The following is a 25,913-nucleotide window of genomic DNA, read 5'->3' as shown; positions in this document are numbered from 1 at the left end:
GGCTTAACGCTGTAAGCATTTATTGAGCTCAGGAGCCTGTGGGTTGCCTGGATGGTTCTGCTGTCTTGGCTGGGCTTGGGCACATGCCAGGGAGTCAGCTGGCTGTCAGCTGATCCAAAACAACCTTAGCTCCCACAACAGAAATGACTGGGAGCAGAGGCTCCCGTGTTTCATCCTCCAGAAGACTAGCTCAAGCATGTTCCTCGTGGTGATGGCTGAAGTGGAAGAGTGGAAACAAAAACACTCAAGGTTTTTTCCAGGCTTCTATATGGGTCACACTTGCTAACATCCCCATTGCCAGAGAAACTCACATGGCTAAACTCAGAACCAAGGGGCAAGGAAATAGATCCTATCTGTTTACTGAAAGAAATGAAACTCTCAACTCACATGGCAAAGGAGGTTGGATACAGAGAGAGAAATTGGAGCTATTAAATGCAATCAATCTGCTGCATCATGGCAACAAATTCACTGACACGTACAACAGGCTAGTATAGATACACATCCTTCGCCGGCAAAATTTGTATAGGATCTTACTGATACTAACTCCTGATCCCAAATAATGAACTACCAAGGTTGGAACTTTGAATCCTTCTCAAATAACAGCAAATAAATGACATGTTTGTCTCTAGGTAAAGCTAGAAGTTAAGAATAACTAAAACACAGAACCAAGATAACAGAGGGAATTGGATGTTCTCCCCTTCCCCCCTCCCCCGCCCACAATTCACACACAACATATCTAGGCTTATAACATCCTGCTTCATATATATATATATATATATATATATATATATATATATATATATATATATATATATATATATGTATTTCTTTTTTTGGGGTGGGGAGCGGCTGCATTGGGTGTTTGTTACCGCGTGCAGGCTTTCTCTAGTTGCGGTGAGCAGGGGCTTCTCTTTGTTGCGATGCCAGGCTTCTCCTTGTGGTGGCTTCTCTCATTGCAGAGCACGGGCTCTAGGCATGCAGGCTTCAGTAGTTGTACATCCTGCTTTCTGATTCACTAGATTAAAAAACAAAGCTTATTAATTTAATTGTGTTTCCTAAATAGCTGAAAGCTGAGCATGTGTAACCCTAACCCTGTGAAGAGTTAGAGGCTCTGTCATTGGTGAGTTTTTTCCCCCTTGGTGGTGGCTGGGTTCTCTGTTGTGCAGTGGGGGCTAGGTATTTGTTTGCTTTTCTGACAGGAATAAAAAGAATACAGCTTTTATAGGTGCCCTACAGTTAGCTCCTGGGATAGATAATCCAGCCTGGGGCTTATTCTGGTCTTCTGCTCCTCTTCTTAGATTCATAGAGTAATAAAATGTCTGGACTAGATGGGGCTTAGAGATCATCTAGCATTTCCCAACCTTTAGTTAGTCACATAAACCATTCACTGTTTTGTAACATCTGTCCACTCTTTAATGTTTTTAGTTCAGTTGGCTCAATTTTAAAACCTAAATTAATCTATTTTAAAAAATTTACATCATTGGGCTTCCCTGGTGGCGCAGTGGTTGAGTCCACCTGCTGATGCAGGGGACACGGGTTCGTGCCCCGGTCTGGGAAGATTCCACATGCCACGGAGCGGCTGGGCCCGTGAGCCATGGCCACTGAGACTGCGCGTCTGGAGCCTCTGCTCCGCAACAGGAGAGGCCACAACAGTGAGAGGCCTGTGTACCGCAAAAAAAAAAAAAAAGAAAAAGAAAAAAATTTACATCATGGCCGTAAGTTGAAAAATCAGAGTGATTTGATGTAATAGAAAATGAGCATAAAATAAACAGAATGAAAACACCGCATTGTTAGGAAATTCTGTCCAGATGCTTGAGCCTTCAGCCTGCCCAGTCTCTACTAAAAAGGAAGTTTAGCAGATGTGAAGGAAGTGTTAAAGAAATATTATCCTCAAACTGACGCATTCTCTCTGATGGAGTCAGGAAGATGGAAAGAGGCTTGAAAAGGTCATCACTTTCTCACTATCCAATTCAGTGCTACTTAGTGAGCTGTTCCTGTATCCCACAATCATCTTGGACTTCCTGAGTTGTGTGGGCAGTGCACTGTAGGGGATATCAATAGTCCAAGCCCCTCCATTCACAGATGGAGGAACTGAGACCTCTTACTCCTTTCTCATGGTTGCCTTTGTACCATGTCACTACCAACTTGCATCTTGCCCAACACTTAGGGCAGGGGAAGGGAAAAGAAATGAACCACAAAAGAAGTAAAAGAGGTGGTGGGTGGTGCTTTTGACTCTACAAAGTTGGAGCTTACCTGGTATTCAATTACCTCTGTTCTTCCTGACCTCCATTTCTAGAGGACATTGACTATTAAAAGAAACAGAAAGACCCCCTTACTTACATAAAGAAGACTTCTGCCTGGATGTACTGTTATCCAGGACTCTTAGATCAGGAGCTTCTAAATAGATATAGCCATACAAAAGGAGGCATCTCCAGTTCTCTTGCCAGGGAAAGCAGTGTGTCAGGAAAAAGGCCAAAAAGGCAGAGCTATCTGGTTCCTTGGAGTAAGCCATAGGAGCTGTGTAATGGCATTCTAAATCCTCCATGGCAAACTGTATGGATTTTCAAAATGAGGTGGGGAAATCCTCTTTGTCTCCTTAACTTTTCAGGATGGATTTTTAGTTGAAAATCCTTTGTTTAAAAAAAATAGGATAAATGTAGTCATATGTTTAACTAAGCACTTTATTCCATTGCCTGTGATTTGGAATAAGCTATTGAGACGTTTCTTCAGCCAGGTGAGGAAGAGATGATCTTCTGGAAATATCCTTCTTCATATTTTTAAAGATGATGCTCATTATATCACATATTAGTGTTTCATTTTTAATCTCTCATGCTTTTTGGAAACAGTATGGTATGTGTATTAAGTAAACAAATGTTTCTTTTCCCCGTGCCTTGTAGGATAAAATCAAAAGGGCAAGTGTCTTAATCTTTGGGATGTGGGTGCCTACAGCTGGTACCTATTATATGAATCAAATTTCTTTCTCCACACTTCGAATTTTAGTGTTCTATACATTTGTACATGATCTGAACAGCTCAGACTTTATTCGTGTTGATGGAAACAAGAAAAATGCAGATGTCTATCAATCTGTCTTTACATTTGTTCATAGTTGAGATTCCTCTCAACCCCATGTTGGCTCTTCCTTCAGAGGGGCACAGAGAGAAAAGATACTTTACAGTTGAACAGGTTTGCGTGGACATCCTGATTCTGTTCTTACCGTCTCTGAAATAACTGACAGAGATACTAAAATTTTCTGAGCCTCACTTCTTCACCTTTAAATGGGGCAATAAAATCCACCATGTCAAAGTATTATAAAGATTAAAATAAGGTGATATAGGTAAGGCTCATAGCACAGGGCCTTACACTGAAGCTTGTGATAGGTAGTAGCAATATTACATTGGAAAGGCTGTATGAGATAGAGAGGCATACGTACAGGCTTTGGGGTCAGAGGGGAGGAGGACCCATTTCTGCTTCATTCATAAGTGCATCTCCAGAGCCAATTCCCACTGGCACGTAGCAGAAACTCATTATTTTTTGGATGGATGAATGAATGGTTCGGGCATATTCCCTTATTAGTTGTGTGATCTTAGATAAGGCATTGCACCCCTCAGTGCATGTTTCTACAACTATGAAGCAAGGATAATACATTTGTTATGGAGTTGCAAGGAAGCTTAAGTGCAATGGCTGGTGTGAAGTACACAGCACGGAGACTGCCACACGCTATGCTTTCCACAGTTGTTTATTCCAAATCTCTATTGTCCTTCACTTTAGTGGATAACAAACTAGGATTAGCAGTTCCACTAGAAGTATACATTTTAATTTAGTTTTGTTTTTTTGGCTGTGTTGGGTCTCTGTTGCTGCACGTGGGCTTTCTCTAGTTGCAGCAAGCAGGGGCTACTCTTCATTGCGGTGCGTGGGCTCTAGGCACACGGGCTTCAGTAGTTGTGGCCCACGGGCTCAATTGTTGTGTCTTGTGGGCTCTAGACTGCAGGCTCAGTGGTTGTGGTGCATGGGCTTAGTTGCCCCACAGCAGGTAGAGTCTTCCCGGACCAGGGATTGAATCCATGCCCCCTGCATTGGCAGGAGGATTCTTCTCGAGCCTTTTTTTTTTTTTTTTTTTTCCCCGGTACGCGGGCCTCTCACTGCTGTGGCCCCTCCCGCTACGGAGCACAGGCTCAGGACGCACAGGCCCAGCGGCCACGGCTCACGGGCCCAGCCACTCCACGGCATGTGGGATCTTCCCAGAGTGGGGCACAAACCCGCGTCCCCCGCATCAGCAGGCGGACTCCCAACCACTGCGCCACCAGGGAAGCCCTGGCAGGAGGATTCTTAACCACTGCACCACCAGGGAAGTCCCAGAAGTATCCATTTTAAAAGGTAACTTTTAAAATGGGCAGTGGGCAGTGTCCAGGAGCCCAGGACTTATGTAGGTGGCCCTTCATCAAAAGTGTCAGGGTCGGGCTTCCCTGGTGGCGCAGTGGTTGAGAGTCCGCCTGCCGATGCAGGGGACACGGGTTCGTGCCCCGGTCCGGGAGGATCCCACGTGCCGCGGAGCGGCTGGGCCCGTGAGCCATGGCCGCTGAGCCTCCGCGTCCGGAGCCTGTGCTCCGCAACGGGAGAGGCCACAACAGTGAGAGGCCCGCGTACCGCAAAAAAAAAAAAAAAAAAAAAAAAAAAAAAAAGTGTCAGGGTCTAAGAAAAGCAGGATGTCTAATTTGACCCATTTTCGTTCCTGGGCAACTTCAAGGTAGTATAGGTTGGGCAAAGGCCAGGCCATGCGGGCATAAGGAGGATCCTGAAAAGAGGTATAGAAATTATCTTTCACCAAGACCTCATGTTCTCATTTTTGAAAGAACTAAGAGAAAGTTTCCATCTCTTGCATCAACTTCAGTTGATTAGTCGTGCTTTGGGGAGTTTTGTCGTAAAAAGGATTCTAAGGTACAACCTGACAGAAGAGTGTAATGATTGATTACCAAATGTCTGCTGTGAGTTTAAGATGGGGTGTTGTGTCTGGTGTGCCATGGAGATTTATGCAACAGCATTCAGAAGGGAGATTTTCTATAGCCTTTACCGAAGCCAGGCATGTTCCTTTGCAAGTTAATTGCAAAAACAAATAATCAAGAATCTATTTTTTCCCCTCTTTCAGATTTTTGCTCTTACAGGAACCATCTCATATTAGCAGGTCATGGTGGCACTTAAGATCTTGAAGTAAATAGGAAAACAAACACTGACCCAGTGAAATTGATCGAATATAACCTTTACAGAAATGCCTGACATTGCAGGTCAAATGTACAGTATGTGATATTCCTGCCTGCATTCATTTGGCAAATATTTATTGAGCATCTGCTATGTTCCCGGCAGTGTTATAGCTGTTGTTTCTTTAGTGAACAAAACACACAAAAATGCTTTTCCACATGAAGCTTACGTTCTAGTGAGGGATTCTGTTGACCCTTATTTTAGTTATTAAAAAAATTTATGATAAAAAAAATTTCAGCCATTGGAAGGCTGCTCTCCAGAACATGTACAGAAAAGGGAGGACTTTCTTACTCTGATCTGCATAACCTGGCTGGATTATAACTGCACAACCTATCATTGTTCTAGAGCCCAGTCATCCATTTCACTTCTACTCGTTAATGCACTTCCAACTTTCTGCCTTGTGATGTGTCATTGTGACCCACGTAGATAAACTGTAGAGAATCTGCATTAACAAATGTTTGATCCCTTCTCATTTGGCCATAATTGCATAGATGTAGCCTTTACACTCTGTACCCGCACCCCCACACACACCGGGGCTTCTTTGGCCTCATCTATCTATGATCAGCTTCTAGAGCAAGGTTTTCTTCACTTTGGGAGTAGCTGGAAACTTTGGCCAGTTTCCCAAGTGTGTTTACCCTACTGACTTGATAATCTGTATCATTAGTTTCTGAGTCAGAGGACAATTGAGCTTTGAGCAGTGGTAGACCCCTTAAGTTCTTCTATGTTTGGGGAAGAAAAACAGCAACAGAGCCTCTGGCTCCTGAAACCCTGAAACTGTGATTCAACCTTGATGTCAGTTCAGATTTCACATTGCCAGTTGCCTCTTCCAATCTCTTCATGCTACTCCAAGGCTCCAGATGTTGCCTCCCAGGAGCGGTATAAACAAAATATCAACATCCTTAATGACTGTGGACAGGGGACAGGGAGGCAAGGGTGACTGTATTGAGCAGTGGTAGACCCCTTAAGTTCTTCTATGTTTGGGGAAGAAAAACAGCAACAGAGCCTCTGGCTCCTGAAACCCTGAAACTGTGATTCAACCTTGATTTTTTCCTTAAGTCAATTCAAATTGACTTAAGGAAAAAAGGAATTTTATGGTTCATATAACTGAAGAATTCTGGTTTTAGGCATGGCTGGATCAGGAATCTGTTTCTCTTCTCTGTGATGGAGTCACTCCTGGGCAGGCTCTCTTTGCTTGGTAGACTTATATCGCATTGTAAAAAGAGCTTCTCTTTAATACAAGTTCTAGCAAAAGTCCCAAGGTTTATGCTCATTGGCTCTGATTGGTCAGGCTAGGATCACATGTCCATCCCTGAACTAATCACTGCAATCAGGAGATAAAATACACTGATTAATTTCCTCAATATGGAACTGCATGCAGCTCATTTCACCCAAACTTCATGGACTGAGAGTAGGGAGGAATAGCTCCACAAAGGGAAACCAGGATGCTCTTAGCAGAGGAAGGGGAAATGTATATACTAGGCAGGTGGAACCACCAAACATCCACCAGAGGCACTCTGCACTGAGGGAGGTGACAACATGTCACTTGGTATGAGGGTGGTGGTGACTGTGCATTTACTTCTTGCAAGAGGGTTGGGAGAAAAACCACTCGTGTTAGGTTCCAAAGCAGGGAAGGAGGAGGCGCAACGGCAGCCACCAGCCCACACATTCCTAAACATCCACCTGTGGGCCATCTTGGGTTTGTGTGCCCTGGAGTATTTCCCTGGGAATATGAACCCCCAGATACTGGTTGGTACTATAACTTATATAAGTTATAACAGATAACTTATCCCAAAATCTGCTTGTCAGGGCTTTAAGGCCCCCAGTTCATCTCCATCAGGGGTAGACATCTGTAAGTTTGAGTCATAGCACTTTCTAGTGCAGATAAATGCTCTGAGCAAGGACACGACTAAGAGCCATTACAAAGCAATGTTTTGCACTAACTGCTGCCTATAATGTTCACTGCCTCTTTGCTGATATTACCAAATGAAGGCTGTTTCTTACTGATTCGTTTTTATTTTCATTATCACAAGGGTCATCTAATTCACTTATACTGCACGTGTTGCTGTAGAGTCTAGATGGTAGTCCTCAAGGCTCATCCTGAGTACCAGCCTGCTCAGTGTGACCGAGGCTAGAAGGACTGCAGCAGTTCTGCTGTGCTTCTTCAGAGCCCCCAGCAGAGCTCACGTCACCCGTTAAATGCAATGTTCTATTCCCTTTCTGTGCCCCTACTAAACTGTGAGTTCCTTAGCAACAGGGACTGTCTCTTTAATCCCCAGCATCTCCTGTACCCAGCGTATTATAACCACTCAATGAATGTTTGTAGAATAAGTGCTATGCTTAGTGATTGTAAAGTAAAGAGGAATAAGACATAGTCCCTAACCTTGAGACGCTTCAAGTCTATTAATTACAAAATAACAATACCAGTCATGACACCAACTAATGTTAATTAAGTGCTGTATGCTAGATACTGAGCCAAGTGCTTTCCATGCATTCTCATTTAATGATCTTGACAATCTCCCCCCATATATACTAATACTACCCCATTTTACAGATGAGGAGGCTGAAATTCATGGAGTAAGCTAATGCCGCATCATTTGAAAATGGTGGAATTGGGATTTGAACCCAGGTCTGCCGGATTATAATGCATGTTCCTAACCACTAAAGTAATACTACTTCTATAAAAGCAGGATGAAAAAAAGGTGGGGGAAGGTGGAATAAATTAATACCCAAAGAATTGGCAGAGAGTTCCCAGAGCCAATCATGATGACATCAAATCAAATCAAATCTTGTATAAAGGTAATGAGTTGGTCCAATTTTCCAACTAGTAGGGGAATAAAGCAGAGATCTAGAGACATGTTAATGACACTATCTGAAGACCCATGGAAATGCGCATGGGCCACTTGAAACTAGCGAGCACCTACTATTCTCCCTGGGTTTTTCTCTAGGCTGGAAGAAGGTTTCTTCTCTAGTGGAGGAAGTGTCTGCATCTTCACTAAATACAGCGTCAAAAGCTGGATGAGCTCTGCCCCTCACAAATTTATTTTACGTTCTCCCAGAATGTAAAGAGAAATCTCAGAATGACATTATTAAATGGAAACCAGGGATCACACCTGTAAGAACTGTGTGCACTTTGTACCCTACCCCAAGCAGTTCTTTCTCCTGCTCTTTGTCGGCTTCCCCATAGAGATCTGAGCAGGAACCAAAGAAAAGGGCAGCGCAGGAGTGACAACCCCAAGGGAGGTCAAGTCAGGAGGAAGGGGGTAGGGTGGCTGGGCAAGCTTCATGAGGAGAGAAAAGCAAAGTAAGCCATTCCATGAGGCCTGCAGCCAAGTGGGTGTCAGAGACCCAGGTATCTGGTTGAGCCTGAGAAGCCTTCTTGCCAGACCAAGGGCAGGATTTCTGGGAAGAACCTAAGGAAGGAGCCAGCAACTGCTTAGAGCTAGAACTGTCCATCATGAGTAGGCTTGCAGAGCTGTGGGGAATGTTAGTGCTCAACAACCAAACTGTGTTTAATGATCTTTATTCACTCAACAGTTCTCATGTGTGGATATGTGTAGATGTGCTATGTGTATGCACTGAGCCAGGTAATTGGAAACCATGAAGAGACATGTTACCACTGGAAATCTTATGTAGGACACAGAGCCCAGTAAGTTGGCAGCAGTGATACGGTGCTGAGAAACCCCCCAAAGGGGCAAGCAAAGGGAGTTCTGGGATTACATGGAAGACAAAATTACTAAAGAAAAGATTATTTGTTAAAGAAAAAATTATTCATGACATTTGGTAAAAATGGTAAGGAAGACTTTGTTCAAGGGGGACTACTGCAGTGGTGTTCTGTAATAGGAGAGAGAGATTGGGCTCGACTCTGAGTGAAGAAATTAAAAAAAAGGAAATTTATAGCCATGAGCTGGGTGTGGGTCAGTGGATAGAAGTTCACTAAGAGGAAACATCAGGAGTAAGGGGGGTTCTGGCTTACCTGACGTAATGGATTCTTACTGAAGACAGACCAGTGTGATCAGACTTCAGATGGAGGATAGTGGAGAATGAGGAAACTGATTAGATATCGATGGTGATTAGAAATTGAGGATGGGGATTCTGGCTAAACGTACTTAGCAGGATTCATGCAGAGACAAGCATGGAAGTCCACAAGTTGAGGCCACAAAAGAGCTCAGAAGAGCCTGCCTGAGTGGAGTTTGGTCAAGCAGAGGATCTTTGTCAATACCTATCCCAGTCCCAGCTGGAAAGGAGCAGAAATTTAGCTGAAAGCTAAGTAAGCACTGAAAAGTGAATAGGATTCATCCAGGTGAAGCATGGGAGTGGGGGGAGCAAGGTGTCAGGGGGCCTTTGGGAAGCGAAAGAGGAAGCATGGCTCAAAATCAGGAAGTAGGGCTTCCCTGGTGGCGCAGTGGTTGAGAGTCTGCCTGCCGATGCAGGGGACACGGGTTCAGGAGGATCCCACATGCCGCGGAGTGGCTGGGCCCGTGAGCCATGGCCGCTGAGCCTGCATGTCTGGAGCCTGTGCTCCACAACGGGAGAGGCCACAGCAGTAAGAGGCCCGTGTACCGCAAAAAAAAAAAAAAAAAATTCAGGAAGTAAGAGAGGGCATGACAGTTCTAGGAACTGCAAGAAACTTGGTCCAGTTTGTGCTCAGAGGGAGAGGTGGGAAGTAGCAAGAGATGGCACCAGGTTAGCTGCCCTCAGAGCTTGGACTTCATCCTGGAGCCAATGCGGGCTCTATCGTTGGGTTTTCCTTCCAAAGGAGGAAATGATCAGAACCTCTCACAGGGCTGTCTTGGGTGCATAGTGCCACAGCTGCCAACAACAAAAAAGATGCCGGCTCCTTGAGAACATCTGAGTCCATCAACACCTGATCATCTTACAGGCTGGTCCAAAGGAAGCACTTTGGCCATCTTTTTCTGGCTATAAAAACAGAGTCTTGGTGTCCTGATATTACTAAAACCCTCATAAATTGAGATGTATTTTGGACTTCAGAGCATGTCAAAAATCACATAATGTTTCTAGACTAATTCTAGTTCAGTAGACTCATGTTAGTGGCACCTGAGAATTACCTGGGAAATTTTGAAAGAAATGTTGATGCCGGGGCCACCCTCAAAGATTCTGTTTCAATTGACTGGGGTGGAGCTGGGCATTGGCAGTTTTTAAAGATCCCCACATGGTCCCTGTGCAGTCAGATGTTTTATTTTTCTCTATTTGCCCATTTATTCAATGCAGTTGGGTTTTGTTCCCTGTGCCCTGGAAGCACATTTTTGGAATGGAAATGCTGCAGGAAAAAAAGCAGGTGGCTACAGGCTCCAGGGTCCTGGCCCATCTCCCCTCATTGCCCCTCCCCATGAAATGCCATCCATCAGGAGCACTGAGCAACAGTCCCTAAATACTTCCCGAGGTGCTGCCGTGTTTCGTTCCTTCCACACTGAGACAGCAAATCGTTAACTCAGAGTCCCTGGGTTGTTTCTTGAAGCAATTAACAGCTGCCCCGTGTTAATTCCAAGTCAATAGGCCCTCGAGGCTGCTGCTCTTACAGCTGTCGGCTTCTGGCCTCCACAGCACATTTTGAAAGTAACTTGATGGGGCAGTGAGACTCTGCCCCTTCTGTACGCCCTGGGAAGGCCTTCACCAGGCTTCCTGGGGGGGGGACACCAAGTGCCCCAGGGACTCGGCAAGCCAGCAGGGGGCTCCACCCACCTCTTTCGTGTCAGATGACAACTTGGGAGACTGGCAGAACCAACTCCCCTCTGCAGAGACAGCCCCTAGAGATATTCATGAAGCTTTCGTTTGTTTGTTTTGGCTTTTCTGGAATTCCTTTTTCTGTTTGTTTTGAGATGGCTGTATTATTCCTTCATGTAAAAACCCCTCCTTCAACTCAGTCTGTGGTTTCTATCACAGAGCCACACGATTTCTGACATCTTACCTGTGCTGCTTCCTCCAGCTCCCTGTGGACAGAATGAGACTCGAGAGGATGGTAAAATAATCCAACTGCCTCCCTGCAAGACAGGAGCCTGGATCGTGCCGGCCATCATGGCCTGCTACCTCCTAGTGGCAAACATCCTGCTGGTCAACCTCCTCATCGCTGTCTTTAAGTAAGAGGGTCCTTCAGAGCCCTTGGAATGAAGTAGGGAGACTGAGGCAGGAGCGGGGCATGACGCTCCAGAAAGCAGGGGTTTTCCTCACTTGATTCTCTCTGGTCTCTATTTCAGCAATACATTTTTTGAGGTAAAATCAATATCCAACCAAGTGTGGAAGTTTCAGAGGTATCAGCTCATCATGACTTTCCATGAAAGGCCTGTTCTGCCCCCACCTCTGATCATATTCAGCCACATGACCATGATATTCCAGCACCTGTGTTGCCGATGGAGAAAACACGAGAGTGACCCAGATGAAAGGGACTATGGCCTGAGTAAGCTTTGAGTGACAACCCCCCGCAACTGCAGAGCAGAAATCCCCACCACGTCTATAGGTGGTCGTGCAGGACCACTGGGCACCTGGGTCCTCCTGCTTCCTGCCCACAGCTCCAAAGACTTGGGAGGGATGGGAGGGTATGCATGATGAGAAATGGTGCTGGAAGGGAGACAGGAGAGGCTTAAAGCGAGCACTCTTAGCCTCACACCTTTCTTAGTGAGAGAAAACCAGGCTCCAGCAGGGCTGTTTTAGCACCTTCATAGGTTCTAAGCTTCTTACTTTACAGACATCCCACCACAAGATATATCAACCATGTTAATATGCTCCCAATGCTGCAGTATATATAATTTAAGCATCCTGACATGAGTTGAGTTGTAGGTGACTAAGTTTGATTTTCCATGGTCATTTTTGGATCTATCATGTTTTTAGGTCTTAAACATTTCCCAAGCCTTAAGGGTTATGCCTATATGGCTTCATGAGGAAACCAGTCCTGCTTTCCATGATTCCAAGGACAAAAAAAAAAGACCCTCCACCAACCACCTTCTAGCCCAGTGTTTCTGGAAGGAGATTAGATTGACATTGGGGTGGAATAATTCTTCATTATATAGGATTGTTCCACATATTGCAGGAGATTTAGCACATCAGGCCTCCACACATTGAATACTAATAGCTCCTGCAGATTCCTAAATATCCCCTGGGTACCACCCACAGTTAAGAACCATTGGGAATCCAGCCCCCATACAAGCAACCTACCGTGGTTTCTCAAAGTGTGTCAGATAGACCACCTACACTAAATCTACTGAACCAGAGCCTCTAGGATTGTGGCCCAAGAATTACCTCCAGGTGATCACTAGTGCAACTAAAGTTTGAAACCAAAGCCACTTAATAATCAACTGCTTCTCTAAGTCTGAAACTTTTAACAACTTCTCTGACACAGCAATGCCTGACTTCTTTCGAGACATTAAAATTGGAAAGTTGGAGAGGGGTTAAGAATTCCAAAATTCACTATTTCCATTTGAAACACCCATTTAGGCAAGTAGAAAGCTCAGGGGGAGAAAAGGTTCAGATTTCCACTGGGCTCTTTCTACCACTGAATCAGTTATGAATTTGTTTACCAGCTATAAATAGAAAACCAGACTAACAGTAACACAAATATGTAACGTTTTACTTTTCTCACACAACAAAAAGTGAAAAGGTAAATAAATAGCCCAGAGCTCAACAATGACTCACTGAGGTCAAAGACCCCAAGTCAGCTATTCCTTGTCACACTGTCTTGTCTCATGGTAGCAAAATAGCTGCTGCACTTCCAGTCATCACATTCATGTTCAGGGCAGAAAGAAGCATGAAGGGGAAAAAAGGTAGAAAGAAGCAGCCACATACTTATAGTTTATCAGGAAAGCAAAATCTCTTCTCAATACACAACCCTTTCCTGCAGCAGGTTTTTTTTGTTCCTTGAGCCAAACTGGGTCTCATGGTTGTTGCTAGCTTGAACGGACACTGGAAATGTGTATTTGGCTTTCCAGTCTCAGTTGTGGGAAGAGGGAAAAGGGAACTTGGGTTGCAAAGGGCTTTTAGTAAGGTGAATGAACAATGTCTGTCTGCCACACTCCTCAGCCCAGAAGTTGAGTTTTTAAGAAACCTCCATTCTCTGCATAGCTTCCCTTTCCTTTATTTAGCTAATTTTTGTCCTTAAAATATATATAATTCTAACCGGTCTCTGCAGTAAACCAGGTGTACTCAGGTGAGCTTCAGAGACCCATAATGAATCTAACACAGAGAAAGAGGACAGTGACACAAGTTGCCAGATTTGGATTTAGTTTGAGACTCAGTGAAGAATCTGGGCCCCATTCCCTAACCTTGAGTTAGATTAGGAATGTCATTTGACCCACAAGTCAGGTGCCATCGCTTTTACTTCTCTGCCTCATATCTCTCATTTCTTTTCCACAGAGCTCTTCATAACTGATGATGAGCTCAAGAAAGTACATGATTTTGAAGAGCAGTGCATAGAGGAATATTTCAGAGAAAAGGATGACCGATTCAACTCGTCCAATGATGAGAGGATACGAGTGACTTCAGAAAGGTGTGTTCCCATGGGTACATGCCTCCTGGGGTTGTTTTATACCATGGCATGCCTTATCAATTGATTTTGTTTGCAGGGCCACAAAAAAACAGAGACCCCGTTGTGCTTATTTTTATTGTCCAAGAAATCATCGAGCTTATGAGAGAACAGAATGTTGTCTGAAATGTCTGTAGATCAAAGTCCCAGACTTATAGACCCTAGACTTCTCCAGCAGGCAGTAGTAGCCGCCTTCCTGGACACTAGAGATTGTTGAGTCCAGGACAGGGCAAGAGTTGCTGGCTCAGACCAGAAATTGGAAAGTTCTGACTCAGACATAAACCAAGAGAGACCCAGCCCAACTCAAGGCTCTCCATCAAGTTTGTGTTTCATGTAGATCACTGAGCATCTTCTCCAGAGGTGAGGATGGTCCTAGTGCCTGGCTTATATAGGTGCCCAATACCTTCTGAATAAACAATAGCAAGAGACTTGTGAATTAGATAGAATAATGGTTGAGGGTTTTTTTTTTTTCAATTGTTTTGTTTTTTCTTCTTATAGAACAAGATAAAAGCAAAGAAATAAAGGCAGATTTTTTACTTACTTACTATATAATTTTAGATCTCATTGGCCAAATAGTTTTGTAGACCAGTAGGGCTGTAAGAAAAAAAATCTTAAAATGAAGAGAAGAGAATCCTTTAAGGTTAATAAATCTAAGTTTATGTAAATGAACTTACATTTTCTTATTTTCCCCATTTTGCTGTAGACTAATACAAACTTCATTCCAGGCTGGCGCTCAAAACCCAGCATTTAGGAACTACTCTTCTAAAGAGCACCCCAAGTGTTACAAAGCATTAGTGTAACTTTAAATTTTAAGCACTTTCAATACAAAGATGGCAGAAGCAAATTATAAATAATGGGAAAAGGATGATATACTCATGACTTCAGATGATATATGACTCAGACTTCTAAGTTTTGAGTCAGTTGCCTCTAGTTTTCATGAAATGACATTTTATCTGCTTACCCATGTCATACATTTTCTCTAGTGGCTCTGTAGAAATTACACAAATGGCATTTTTCTGTCACTGGCCCTTTATTTCTTTAAAGAATGCAGTCTATATAAGTGAGTATATACACATATGCTATTGAGTGATTGTATCCATAGGTACTCAGCCAATATTAATAAAGTTTAAAGCCATGCACAGATTTTATACACATCTGTCATTGCAAAATAGAGCATTTTATGATGATATGGTACGAAGCAATTTTCCAGCAAACAGAGGAAGGAGCTGCAAATCTAAAGATCTCTCTCATGCTGAGGCCTTGAAAAAGCTATTTATTAATGGACATATAGCCATGTGGTTCCCAGAAAATTGTGCCCTGTGGGCACATTGTCCATTGCTCAGACATATTTCCAAAGCATATGTTTGAAATGCTTTTTGGATTCAGAAAACTACAGACCTGGGAGGAAAGAAAGGTAGGGGAAGGAGTGTTAAGATGCAAGGAAGTCTTTGTCTTTCTTTCTGGGGAACTAGAATGAGAGTTACAGACACCAGGGCATGTAAACTGTGACCTTGTCACCAATTCCTTTTGGATGGAAACATAAAGGAGCTATATAGCACCTCCAACTGAGGCTCTCACCCCACACCTACAAACGCTTCCAGGAGACTTCTTCCCCAAGGCCCTATTCTTCTGTGGGTGGTTACAGAGCCCCACCCTTCAGAGCATGACCAAGATGAACAATTCCCAGAAATCAGGACAGCGTGCAGGCCCACCCTCCCTGTGTCCCAGGCGTTAGCTGATCTCCTGGAGTAACACTGGCCTAGAGGACCAGGACGAGTTCTCGGCCAAGCCCAGGTGCCAGAGAAGTGAACTTAAACCCGGGCCTCATTCTGCTTCTGTTGCTTCTGTCTGTGTTTATTTGAGGTTTTGCTTTTGTTGTTGGTGGTGGTAGTTTTGGTTTGTTTTGCATTTGTAAATGTACCCAAAAATAACATCTTTAAACACTAGGATTATACTCAGCACAATAGAAGCACCACGAGGTGCATAAGGGAATCAACCAAGGGAAGAGTGGGTCCATGTTACCAATCTCACACATTCTCTAGGCCATGTCCTTTCTAAGTGGAGTGGCATGTGAAATCACCTGTCCTGTTGTACATTAGCTAGCTAGCTAGATGGATAGATAGGTGGATAGAGTGATAAATAGATAAATATGTATAAACACACATTTGAATACATATGTTAAATTTACATAAGTTAACTGTGCACATTCTATATAGTAAATAAAATATTTTATAATTTTCTCTTCATATTAGATAACCTCAATACAGAGATTTGAAATCAGAAAAATTAAGAGCTGGTTCTTTGCTCTACTAAAAACTTGGGAAAAGGGTTTTTTCACATAGTGAGCCCCATGCTTCTCCCCCTGCTACTACCTTTAAAATACAATTTATTTATACATGTTCTATTTGCATGAATCTTTTTAGAAATCCAAAGATACTTCCATAATTGTCTATTTAAATGGATCATTATTAAATCATATTTTTGTCACCAAATGGTATGTATAGGGTTCAATACAATATTCAGGAGATCATTAACACCTTGGAGGAACTTGATCCTGAAAAATCCTTGACTTTCCCATTTTTATATAGCAATGACCATGATGTATCTAAAGCAATACAGTTCCAGAATATAATGAGCTAATTGATTGTAACCAGTGCCCTCACTTATTTGGGACAATATCTAGCTGGTGATAATTATATTAAAATAACCAAATTTCTAAGCTATTAAGCAACATTGGTGACTGGCTTCTTTTCTGAGGATTTTTTGACTATTGGCTGAAGATAACCAATCCTTGGAGTTTGTTCCATCAAATTCTGTGCTCATCATCCTTTAACTAGTTCAGTTCTGTTTCAGTACATGCATACTGGACCTTTACTGTAAGGGCAATAAGGCAGGGCCCTGTCCTCAGAAAACACAGTCTCATTGAGTTCCAGTGTACACCAAGGCAGGAACAACCAGAAACATCTAACTCAGTGTTGTCAAACTTTAGAAGGCCTGAAAATCATCTGGAAGGCTTGTTACTACATAGGTTGCTGGGCATCCGTCCCCACTCTGGGTTTCTGATTCACTATGTCTAAGGTGGGGCCTGAGAATTTGCATTTCTAACAAGTTCCCAGGTGATGCTGATGCTGGTTCTGGACCACACTTTGGGGACCACGAATAGAATACGATGGACAAGATAAAAGTTAAAGTAGGAGAGGACGGTGCAAAATTATTCACTGTGGAACATACAAAATTCAGCACCTTACATTCACAATAAGTTCGGGAGGTCAGTGAATACAGATTACTTGTACCCAAAGCAGTGTTTCTCCCCCACACCTGACCAACAGCACTTTGACAAGCAGGTACTGAACAGGGCCTGGGTTAGGGGTGGGGATATAAGGACTTTGCTTTGAAAGAATGCATAGTCGTTACACTCAGCCTCTATTTGAGCACCTCCTAGAAAGAGGAGAAATTGCCTTAGATACCAGCCTTATGAATAAATACAGAAAAAAATTAAGTTCATTTCTCTCTGAGAAAGTATTTTACATAGGTGAAGATCACTATCATCTCCCCACTTTGCTTTGTCTTTTCTAAACTAAATATCCCAAGATCTTTTAACCACTTACCATGCATACAGCAGGTCTCCCACTACCCTGCTCACTTTCTCAGTATGCACTTTAAATTGTCAACGTCACCCTTTAAATGTGGTCTCTAAATGGAACTTAATTCTGTGTTTTAGTTAGAGCCTAGATTCAATTCCTTTATTCATTCATTTACTGTTTTTGTCATCTGCTATATGCTAGGCTAATAATCATAGAGTACAATAGAACAAGCAGTTCTTTTCATGTTACAAGAGAAAGAACACAGTATAATGGAAAGATTTTAATACTAATTCTGCAGTAACTAGCTGTGTGACCTTGAACAAGTTACTTAACTCCTCTGAACCTATGTCCCCATCTGTAAAATGAAGTATTAATACCTAACTGTAGAATCTTAAAAGTTATTGAGATAACATATATGAGATATTATGCTTTCAGTAACTGGTAGTTATTGTTTGATCCATACATTTTATTTGCTATGAGATTGCATTACAGTCATAGCAGCCAAGTCACGTCTTTGGTTCAGAGCGAGACTACAGTTAATTAAAACCAGGGCTTTTTCACGTGAGCTAATTCAAATATCCTCAAACCTCTTCTTGTGAAATGTTTGTTTTCAACCTAAAATCAAGACTTAACATTCATCGCTGTGAAATTTTTCTTTAAGTTGTTCCCCCTTTGGCTCATTATTCTCGCATTTTAAGGACAATTTTGGATCCTGATTTTATCATCAGTCTATTAATTTTTCATCCTATTCTTTTTCTATCATTGTTTGCTTGCTAAGCATACCTACTATGCCTTCAACATAATCCACCAAAATGTCACCAGCACAGATCAGGCGAACCAAGACAGAACTAAGATATTGCATGACTCCAAAAACTACCTCTCATCATGACATCGGCCCATCGGTTAATCAGCCAGCCAGGTGTCCATATTTCTCTAGTCACTCCAGTGTGTCATCCTCCCTGCCAAAATCACAATGTACTTCGTCAAAAGTATTATACATCTGTCTCTCTCTATTAGTCTAGACTATCAAAAGAGAGACAAGATTAACATTGAGCCCATGTAGTTGCGTGTTAACTAATCCTATCTCTTTAAAGTACTCAAAAGATACCATCTGCTTAATTACCTGCGACTAAGCCATTCAGTAATGCTGCCTACAATTGATGTCAAACTCCCATAATTCCTAGAATCCAGGAATGTTGAATGTCAGGAAAAAACATTTCCTATCTGCAGTCTCCTGGAATTTCTTTTCTTTTTTTTTTTTATTAATTTGTTTATTTTGGCTACGTTGGGTCTTCGTTGCTGCACGCGGGCTTTCTCTAGTTGCTGTGAGCAGGGGTCTACTCTTCATTGCAGTTTGCAGGTTTCTCATTGCAGTGGCTTCTCTTGTTATGGAGCATGGGCTCTAGGCTCACAGGCTTTAGTAGTTGTAGCACGCGGTCTCAGTAGTTGTGGCTTGCGGGCTCTAGAGTGCAGCCTCAGTAGTTGTGGCCCACGGGCTTAGTTGCTCCACGGCATGTGGCATTTTCCCAGACCAGGGCTCGAACCCATGTCCCCTGAATTGGCAGGTGGATTCTTAACCACTGCACCACCAGGGAAGTCCCTGGCATTTCTTTTTACTTCCCTTTGGTTTTTAAGGGTCACGTACATTTTCTGTTGATCAGAGATGGAAGTTCTTTTCTGGTTCCTTTAACTCATTTAAAGCAGAATTTGCAAACTGATTGCTCATGGGCAGCATCTGCCCACAGAGGGCTGTTGTGTTGAGCTTGCAATGATTGTTAAAATTCACTCCAAATGCCTTTGGACTGCGTGTGCTCTCTGCTGACACAGACTCCTTGCCTCTGTTCTCTTACGCCTTGCCTGCTTCACCTACTCACTTGATCTACCCTTCTATAGGCATTTGATTCTCAGACCCCTAACTTAGAGCTTCCAGTTTATCCTCACCATCACCCCACCCGCAGGGCCGCACCTGTCAGAAGTTTCAGTTTGAATTTTCTCCTTGACAGTAACAATTGGAGCAACTGGGATATACATTATTCCTTGCTGTCATCTTTTAATCTACTGGATATACATTATTCCTTGCTGTCATCTTTTAATCTAACATTATCTTTCCCAAACCAATGGGCTCTATGCCCTTTTTTCACTTCACCTGGATCTAAAACGTATTAGACAATGACTATTAATAGCATATACAACTTATAATTTTTCATAACAAAGAGAGAGGAATAACTTAGGATATATGAAATTTATAAATAATCCAAAAAATAATGTAAGCCAAAAAAAAATGAAATTCACCCACTTGCCACCATGACTTTTTCTAAAACTGATCTTTGATATCTCCATTGATAGAACCAAATTTAAACTTTTCTCCCTTTTTTTGGTCCCAGAGTTAGTGAGAAGGATAACTGGCCCAAAGGGAAGGGTAGGTGACCCTAAAGGACTTAAATAATTCACAAATTAGGTATCAGTCTGTGGATAAGCAAGAGTTTGCTTTAGCTGCTCTGCATCATTGCCTTTGATCTGAAAACGTGTGTCAGTATACCCTCCCCGCTGCCCCCCTCCGCCCCGCAAGAGTCTCCACAGTTGGGCTCATGTGTTCTGGGATTGTTTTTGCTCTTCATCCTACACCCATTCTACTGCTGGCACTCCAGGGAATATTTGAAATTTAGAGCAGGCATGGTCTGCCAGTTCTCTTTTTCCTTTTACCATATTTCCTTTAACTACATTTTGAGGTTATCAGAAAAGAAGATGACTTTCTAGAAGGTAATACAATAATCCTTAAGAAATTACATATTGAAGTTGAAATTTTCTGTGCCACCAGAATCTTCTTTTGAATGCCCTTTTCCTTATCACATTGGCTGTTAGAGGCTGGTTGTTTTACTACCTGGTTTTTGTTTGTTTGTTTCACCAGCCTATTGTGTCCTCTCTAATGGGCTCCTGGCTGTCACTTTCTTGGCCTCCTGGGAACAGGAGCCACCTCACATCTTTCCAGGGTTCTGCTGGGTCCCTATTGTGATTGCCTTGTGAGTTATTCTGAAATAAGCCATGCAAGGTCTGGAGAGTTGAAAGAAGGAAAGAAAAATAAAGTGTTCCTTCATACAACATCTTCCTTTCCACAGTTCCTTTTTCTTTTCTTACTTAGTCACTTCCCATATCTATCTCCTTAAGAATTCTTACTGATCCTTAAGTTCTTATAATTCTTATCTCCATTTTATCTCCTGATTTATTTGACCAGAGTCAGCTCCTAGAAACTGCAATCATGACTTGAAACTCTTGGTTTGTTCCTCAGACCTATTTTTATCTGTGATGCATGCCCATTTGCAAATAACTTTTCAAGAATTCTTTTTTAAAGATTAAGAGAAGTACTCTATTTATGGAACAAGCATATGTAAACTTGACTCTAGGAACGTTTATTCTTTTATAACTCCTACATTAAACCCCTATCAGTTATATCCGTGCTCTAATTGATGATATAATTAGGTGGTTAAACACATCTAGAATTCTGAAAGGAAATGGATCAAACAGTCCTTTTTTTTTTTCTTTTTTTAAATTCAAATCTTACATTCCAAAGCACCTCAGAGCCCACAGGAGAATTAAGATTTGGTGAAGAATAGCTCCTTGGCTCTGTTCTAGCAGGCTTTCCTCCCCTACTTCCATCCCCTGGAGCCATGCTTCTTTATCTTTGCTCTTGAGGCTCTACTGGGCACCTCCTTGCTTTCCTGGACGACCCTCTTCCTCCTTGTACCTCCCCTCTCTTCCTCCCATCCTCTTGGGCTCCTTAGTTTCTGGGTTCCGTTTATTCCCCACAACCAAGTCCTTAGTCTTCAATTGCCTCTTGGTGCCTTAGCTTGACCTCTCACCTGCTAGTTTTCTCTGCAGTATTGGATCTTGGTGCTAAAGCGAGGTGGGATGCAGGGAGGGGAGGGTCCCCACAGTGCAGGGAGATAGCTCACCATGCTCAAACTAATGATCGCACGCAGTTATGCTCAGAGAGCATCTTTATCTCTTTCCATACCGACCTTGTATACACCAGGCTCCAGGAAAGGGCAGGAGAGGGAGGAAGAAAACTATACTGCCTTTGGTTACTCTGCCAACACTAGAAAGCTAGGTGGACCCAGTACCTAGGGTATGCCAAACAAAACTCCTCATTCTATAGAAATGTACCATCTGTCCTTCTCCTGACTTTAATGAAGAAGTATTTTTGTCCACTTACACAAAGCTTATTGAATTACAAAAAAAAATGAAATTGTAATACTTGAAAACTCCATGGGCTAGATGGTGAAGAAGTGAATTGTAAGTCTGTAAGACACACAAACTTATTATTGTAAGTAATTTGTTTCTCAAGCTATGTTTATACCACAAAACAAAGTGAAACAGAGGAAAGTTGAATTTTCCTTCTGAATCATCTGTGTTAGCTGGATGAATAGCATTGTGTTTGCCAGACACAGAATTGCTTGATTTATAAGTCTGCTGGAAATACACCTGGACATGATGGCAGAGTGTGCCTGGACCCCGGGAGGCTCTGGATTGGCTATGGAGCAGCAGGAAGGAGCAAAAGAAAAAAATGTTCCCAAAGCAGGGCTCTCGAGAGCAGTCTAGAACCTTGGACCAGTGAAGGGAAGCTGAGAGGTAAAAGAGCAGAGTAGGTAGAGTGAGTTGGGAGGTTGTTGCTAAGAGAGGCAGAAATGGGCCCCAAGGCTACAGCAGCAGAGGAGGAGGCTTTTAAAAGGCCTCAGGTTCCTCAGTGAGGGGGACCACATGCCTCACATTTCATTCTGGCACTGAAACGTACAGTCTTCTCTGATAGAGGCACTGCTACTGTCAACCCACCATCGCCATCACTACCACCACTACACCAGCTGGAGGGACCCAGCTCTGATGCCCACCGCTCTTCGTAAAGCATGCAGCCATGTTCCTTTTAAGGGTCAGCAGTCAGTGATTAGCTGTGCATATTGGAAGTATTGGAAAAGTATCTTTATGCCCCCCAAAAAAGTTGTGAATGGATCTTATTTAGATTCTCCAAAAGATTTGCCTTTGGGCATCTAAAAGTGAAAGTTTGAGCTCAAACCAAAACTTGGCTTTGGTTTGTCCTTTCCAAGTTAATCTGAGCAGGTGAAAATATGGCACAATTTTATTTTAAATGTGTGGTCTCTGTCTTTATAAATAAATGGCCAGGCAACCTATTGGACAGTTGAAATCAAGTTCATCACGGTGATTGACTCAGTGACCCTTTATTGACACCTGGCATGTATTGGGCTGGCAACACAGAAATGGGAACAGGAATATGAGACAGGTCACACACCTAAGAATTTCCAGTGGGGAGGGTCAAGACCTGGAGAAATAACTGTAATATAAAGCATCTGTGACCCAGAGAGACAGAGACAGAGGAATAGGACTATTTATTTATTGATAGCCACTCCAGAGTAATTTACCGTAAATTACTCTATGTAATCTTGGCTGAATTTCTTGATGTTTGATTTTCCTTTATTAATGAAAGGATTCGGTTAAATTAGATCAGCTCCAGGTGACCCAGTGACAGTACTATATCAGTTCCTTTGGAGGCACTACATTCTAAAAGGATTGTTTTGAATAACAACAACAGCAAAAGATTATTATATAAATGCAAAATAAACATAATCCCAGTCCATAGAATACAAATTTAAATGTACACTGCAGTAAGAATAGCTACATTCTGCAATTCTACTACAAAAGTCTGGGTAAAGTTATCCAAATGTAACATTCTCATTTTGTTTGTGACTGATAAGCCAACACCCTAATACTTATTTAGGTCATTGAACCCTGCCCCAAGCCACAGCGAAGCCAGGAGGGTGGGAAAAGGTGGGACTTTGGCCCACTTTACTTCAAGAACTACTACTCAACTTTGGTGTTTATTTATTGGGATTGAGCATTAATTTTCACTGAGGGAAAAGGGGTTTAGTAGCTAAAAACAGCTGGATTCAATAATCTCTAAAGCCTCTTCCAGCTCCAGAAGGTGGAGATTCTGTCATTCTCAGTGACAGGGTCACTGCCGTCCTCTCGTCCCCACCCCCCTAGTTTCCCTCCAGTGGGACAGCGAGGGCACCGAGTCCGGGCGCAACTCTGATCCCCTCTGTGCTCTCCAGCCTCCCGCAGAGAAACCAGCCCCAAGTGACTGGCTTTCTTTTCCCTCCCAGGGTGGAGAACATGTCCATGCGGCTGGAGGAAGTCAACGAGAGGGAACACTGCATGAGGGCCTCGCTCCAGACCGTGGACATCCGGCTGGCGCAGCTCGAGGACCTCATCGGGCGCATGGCTACAGCCCTGGAGCGCCTGACGGGTCTGGAGCGGGCCGAGTCCAACAAAATCCGTTCGCGGACCTCCTCAGACTGCACAGACGCAGCCTACATTGTCCGCCAGAGCAGCTTCAACAGCCAGGAGGGGAACACCTTCAAGCTCCAAGAGAGTATAGATCCTGCAGGTGAGGAGACCTTGTCCCCAACTTCTCCAACCCTAATGCCCCGTATGCGAAGCCATTCTTTCTATTCAGTCAGTATGAAAGACAAAGGTGGGATAGAAAAGTTGGAGAGTCTTCTTAAAGAAAGGTCCCTGAGCCTACACCGGGCTACTAGTTCCCACTCTGTAGCAAAAGAATCCAAAGCTCCTGCAGCCCCTGCAAACACCTTGGCCATTGTTCCTGATTCCAGGAGACCGTCTTCATGTATAGACATCTATGTCTCTGCCATGGATGAGCTCCACTGTGATGTAGACCCTCTGGACAATTCCATGAACATCCTTGGGCTGGGAGAGCCAAGCTTTTCGGCTCCAGTATCTTCCACAGCTCCTTCAAGTAGTGCCTATGCAACTGTTGCACCCACAGACGGACCTCCAAGCCGGAACACTGATTTCGAGGACATCACCTCCATGGACACTAAATCTTTTTCTTCAGACTATACCCACCACCCAGAATGCCAAAACCTGTGGGACACTGACCCTCCAATGTACCACACCATCGAGCGTTCCAAAAGTAGCCGCTACCTAGCCACCACCCCCTTCCTTCTAGAAGAGGCCCCCATCGTGAAATCTCACAGCTTTATGTTTTCTCCTTTGAGGAGCTATTATGCCAACATTGGGGTGCCTGTGAAAACAGCAGAATACACAAGTATTACAGACTGTATTGACACAAGGTGTGTCAATGCCCCTCAAGTGATTGCTGACAGAGCCACCTTCCCAGGAGATCTTGGAGGAAAAGTGGAGGACTCATCATGCTGCCATCCCGAACGAGAAGCAGAACTGAGTCACCCCAGCTCTGACAGTGAGGAGAATGAGGCCAAGGGCCGGAGAGCCACCATTGCAATACGCCCCCAGGAGGGTGATTATTCAGACAGAACCCTGTCCAACAACATCACAGTTCCCAAGCTAGAGCGTGCCAGCAGCTACTCAGCAGAGGAGCCAAGTGTGCCATATGCACACACCAGGAAGAGCTTCTCCATCAGTGACAAGCTCGACAGGCAGCGGAACGCAGCAAGCCTGAGAAATCCCTTCCAGAGGAGTAAGTCCTCCAAGCCAGAGGGCCGAGGGGACAGTCTGTCCATGAGGAGACTCTCCAGAACATCCGCTTTCCACAGCTTTGAAAGCAAACACAACTAAACCTTCCAGTAAGCTTTGCAGGAGGCTCAAGAATCCAGCCCTAAAATTCTCCCCAAAATTCACCTGTTCCCGTTTCTTGAAACTTATCTGCTTTATCCTTAGCTGAGCAAAACAAATATTGCTTTGGGAGGTGTTAATTCAAAGGTGACTTCTGGGCAGAGATCAAGAAAGCATTTGTTCTGGCCCAGTGCCAAACATGGGATTTAAGTCATGTTCACACTTGATGGACAGGGAGGGGAAAGAGGGAGAAGAAGGGTTGAGATGAATGTGTATCACTAGTCACTTCAGAAAGCCATGAGTTCTGGGAATGAATGGGGCTTCAAGCACTGTCCGTGCCAGGAGTCATCTTTCCATTTCTGACCGTTATCAAGAGTTTTAGGATGCAGGGCTAAATTGCAAAAATAAAATAGAATAGCCAGCATACAAATGAGATATTCTAAACTTTCAATTCTGTTTTCTTTTCACATTGGCTCCATCACTGGTGACTGATGAAGAGCATCCTTTTTATTCAGTATAAGCCGGCAGCAAGCAGTTCTACCTAACGTCCCACATCCTTCTCATGCCAACACTTCTGTAATTGATCATTATAAAGAAAAAACAAGGTAACAGTCATAGTTCACCTGTCTCTTATATATTCGTTTCTGGTGCCACAACTTTTATCTTTTTTGAAGAAAATAAAGGGAAAAGAAATGCCTTTTTGTATTGCAATCAAAATGAAAGAAGAATTGATGTTAAAAACAGATGTCAAGTGGTTTATTATAAACAGTGGGCATTCAAGTGTAGTCAAGCAAGCTCAGGATGAATGTAATTAAATAATTTTATATATTTTAATTTATTTTGTATCTCACCTGTCATCAGTGAAGCCACTCACTGAATATGTAATAGTGAACTTAAAAAAATAGTAGGCAGAACTCACCTAAAAC

General features: G+C 43.2%; 1 protein-coding gene across 14 annotated transcripts in view; it reads left to right on the top strand.

The window, feature by feature from the left end:
* Window positions 1-25,507, top strand: part of TRPM3 (transient receptor potential cation channel subfamily M member 3) — a 787,839-nt gene extending 762,332 nt beyond the window's left edge. For 12 of the 14 annotated variants that reach the window (XM_065879759.1, XM_065879756.1, XM_065879755.1 and 9 more), the window contains 4 exons: window positions 11,198-11,348; window positions 11,466-11,665; window positions 13,615-13,747; window positions 23,538-24,990. In XM_065879759.1, the coding sequence (XP_065735831.1) occupies window positions 11,198-11,348; window positions 11,466-11,665; window positions 13,615-13,747; window positions 23,538-24,990 (1,937 nt within the window). Of the gene's footprint in view, window positions 1-11,197; window positions 11,349-11,465; window positions 11,666-13,614; window positions 13,748-23,537; window positions 24,991-25,484 lie in introns of those variants that run through there. The other 2 variants (XM_065879762.1, XM_065879761.1) reach the window with 1 other exon arrangement.
* Window positions 25,508-25,913: the final 406 nt, after the last annotated feature.

The sequence above is a fragment of the Phocoena phocoena genome, chromosome 6 (genome assembly GCF_963924675.1).
Source record: "Phocoena phocoena chromosome 6, mPhoPho1.1, whole genome shotgun sequence".
Taxonomy (NCBI): Eukaryota; Metazoa; Chordata; class Mammalia; order Artiodactyla; family Phocoenidae; genus Phocoena; species Phocoena phocoena.
Note: the sequence above shows the minus strand (reverse complement) of the source record. Positions and strands in the feature narration are given on the sequence as shown.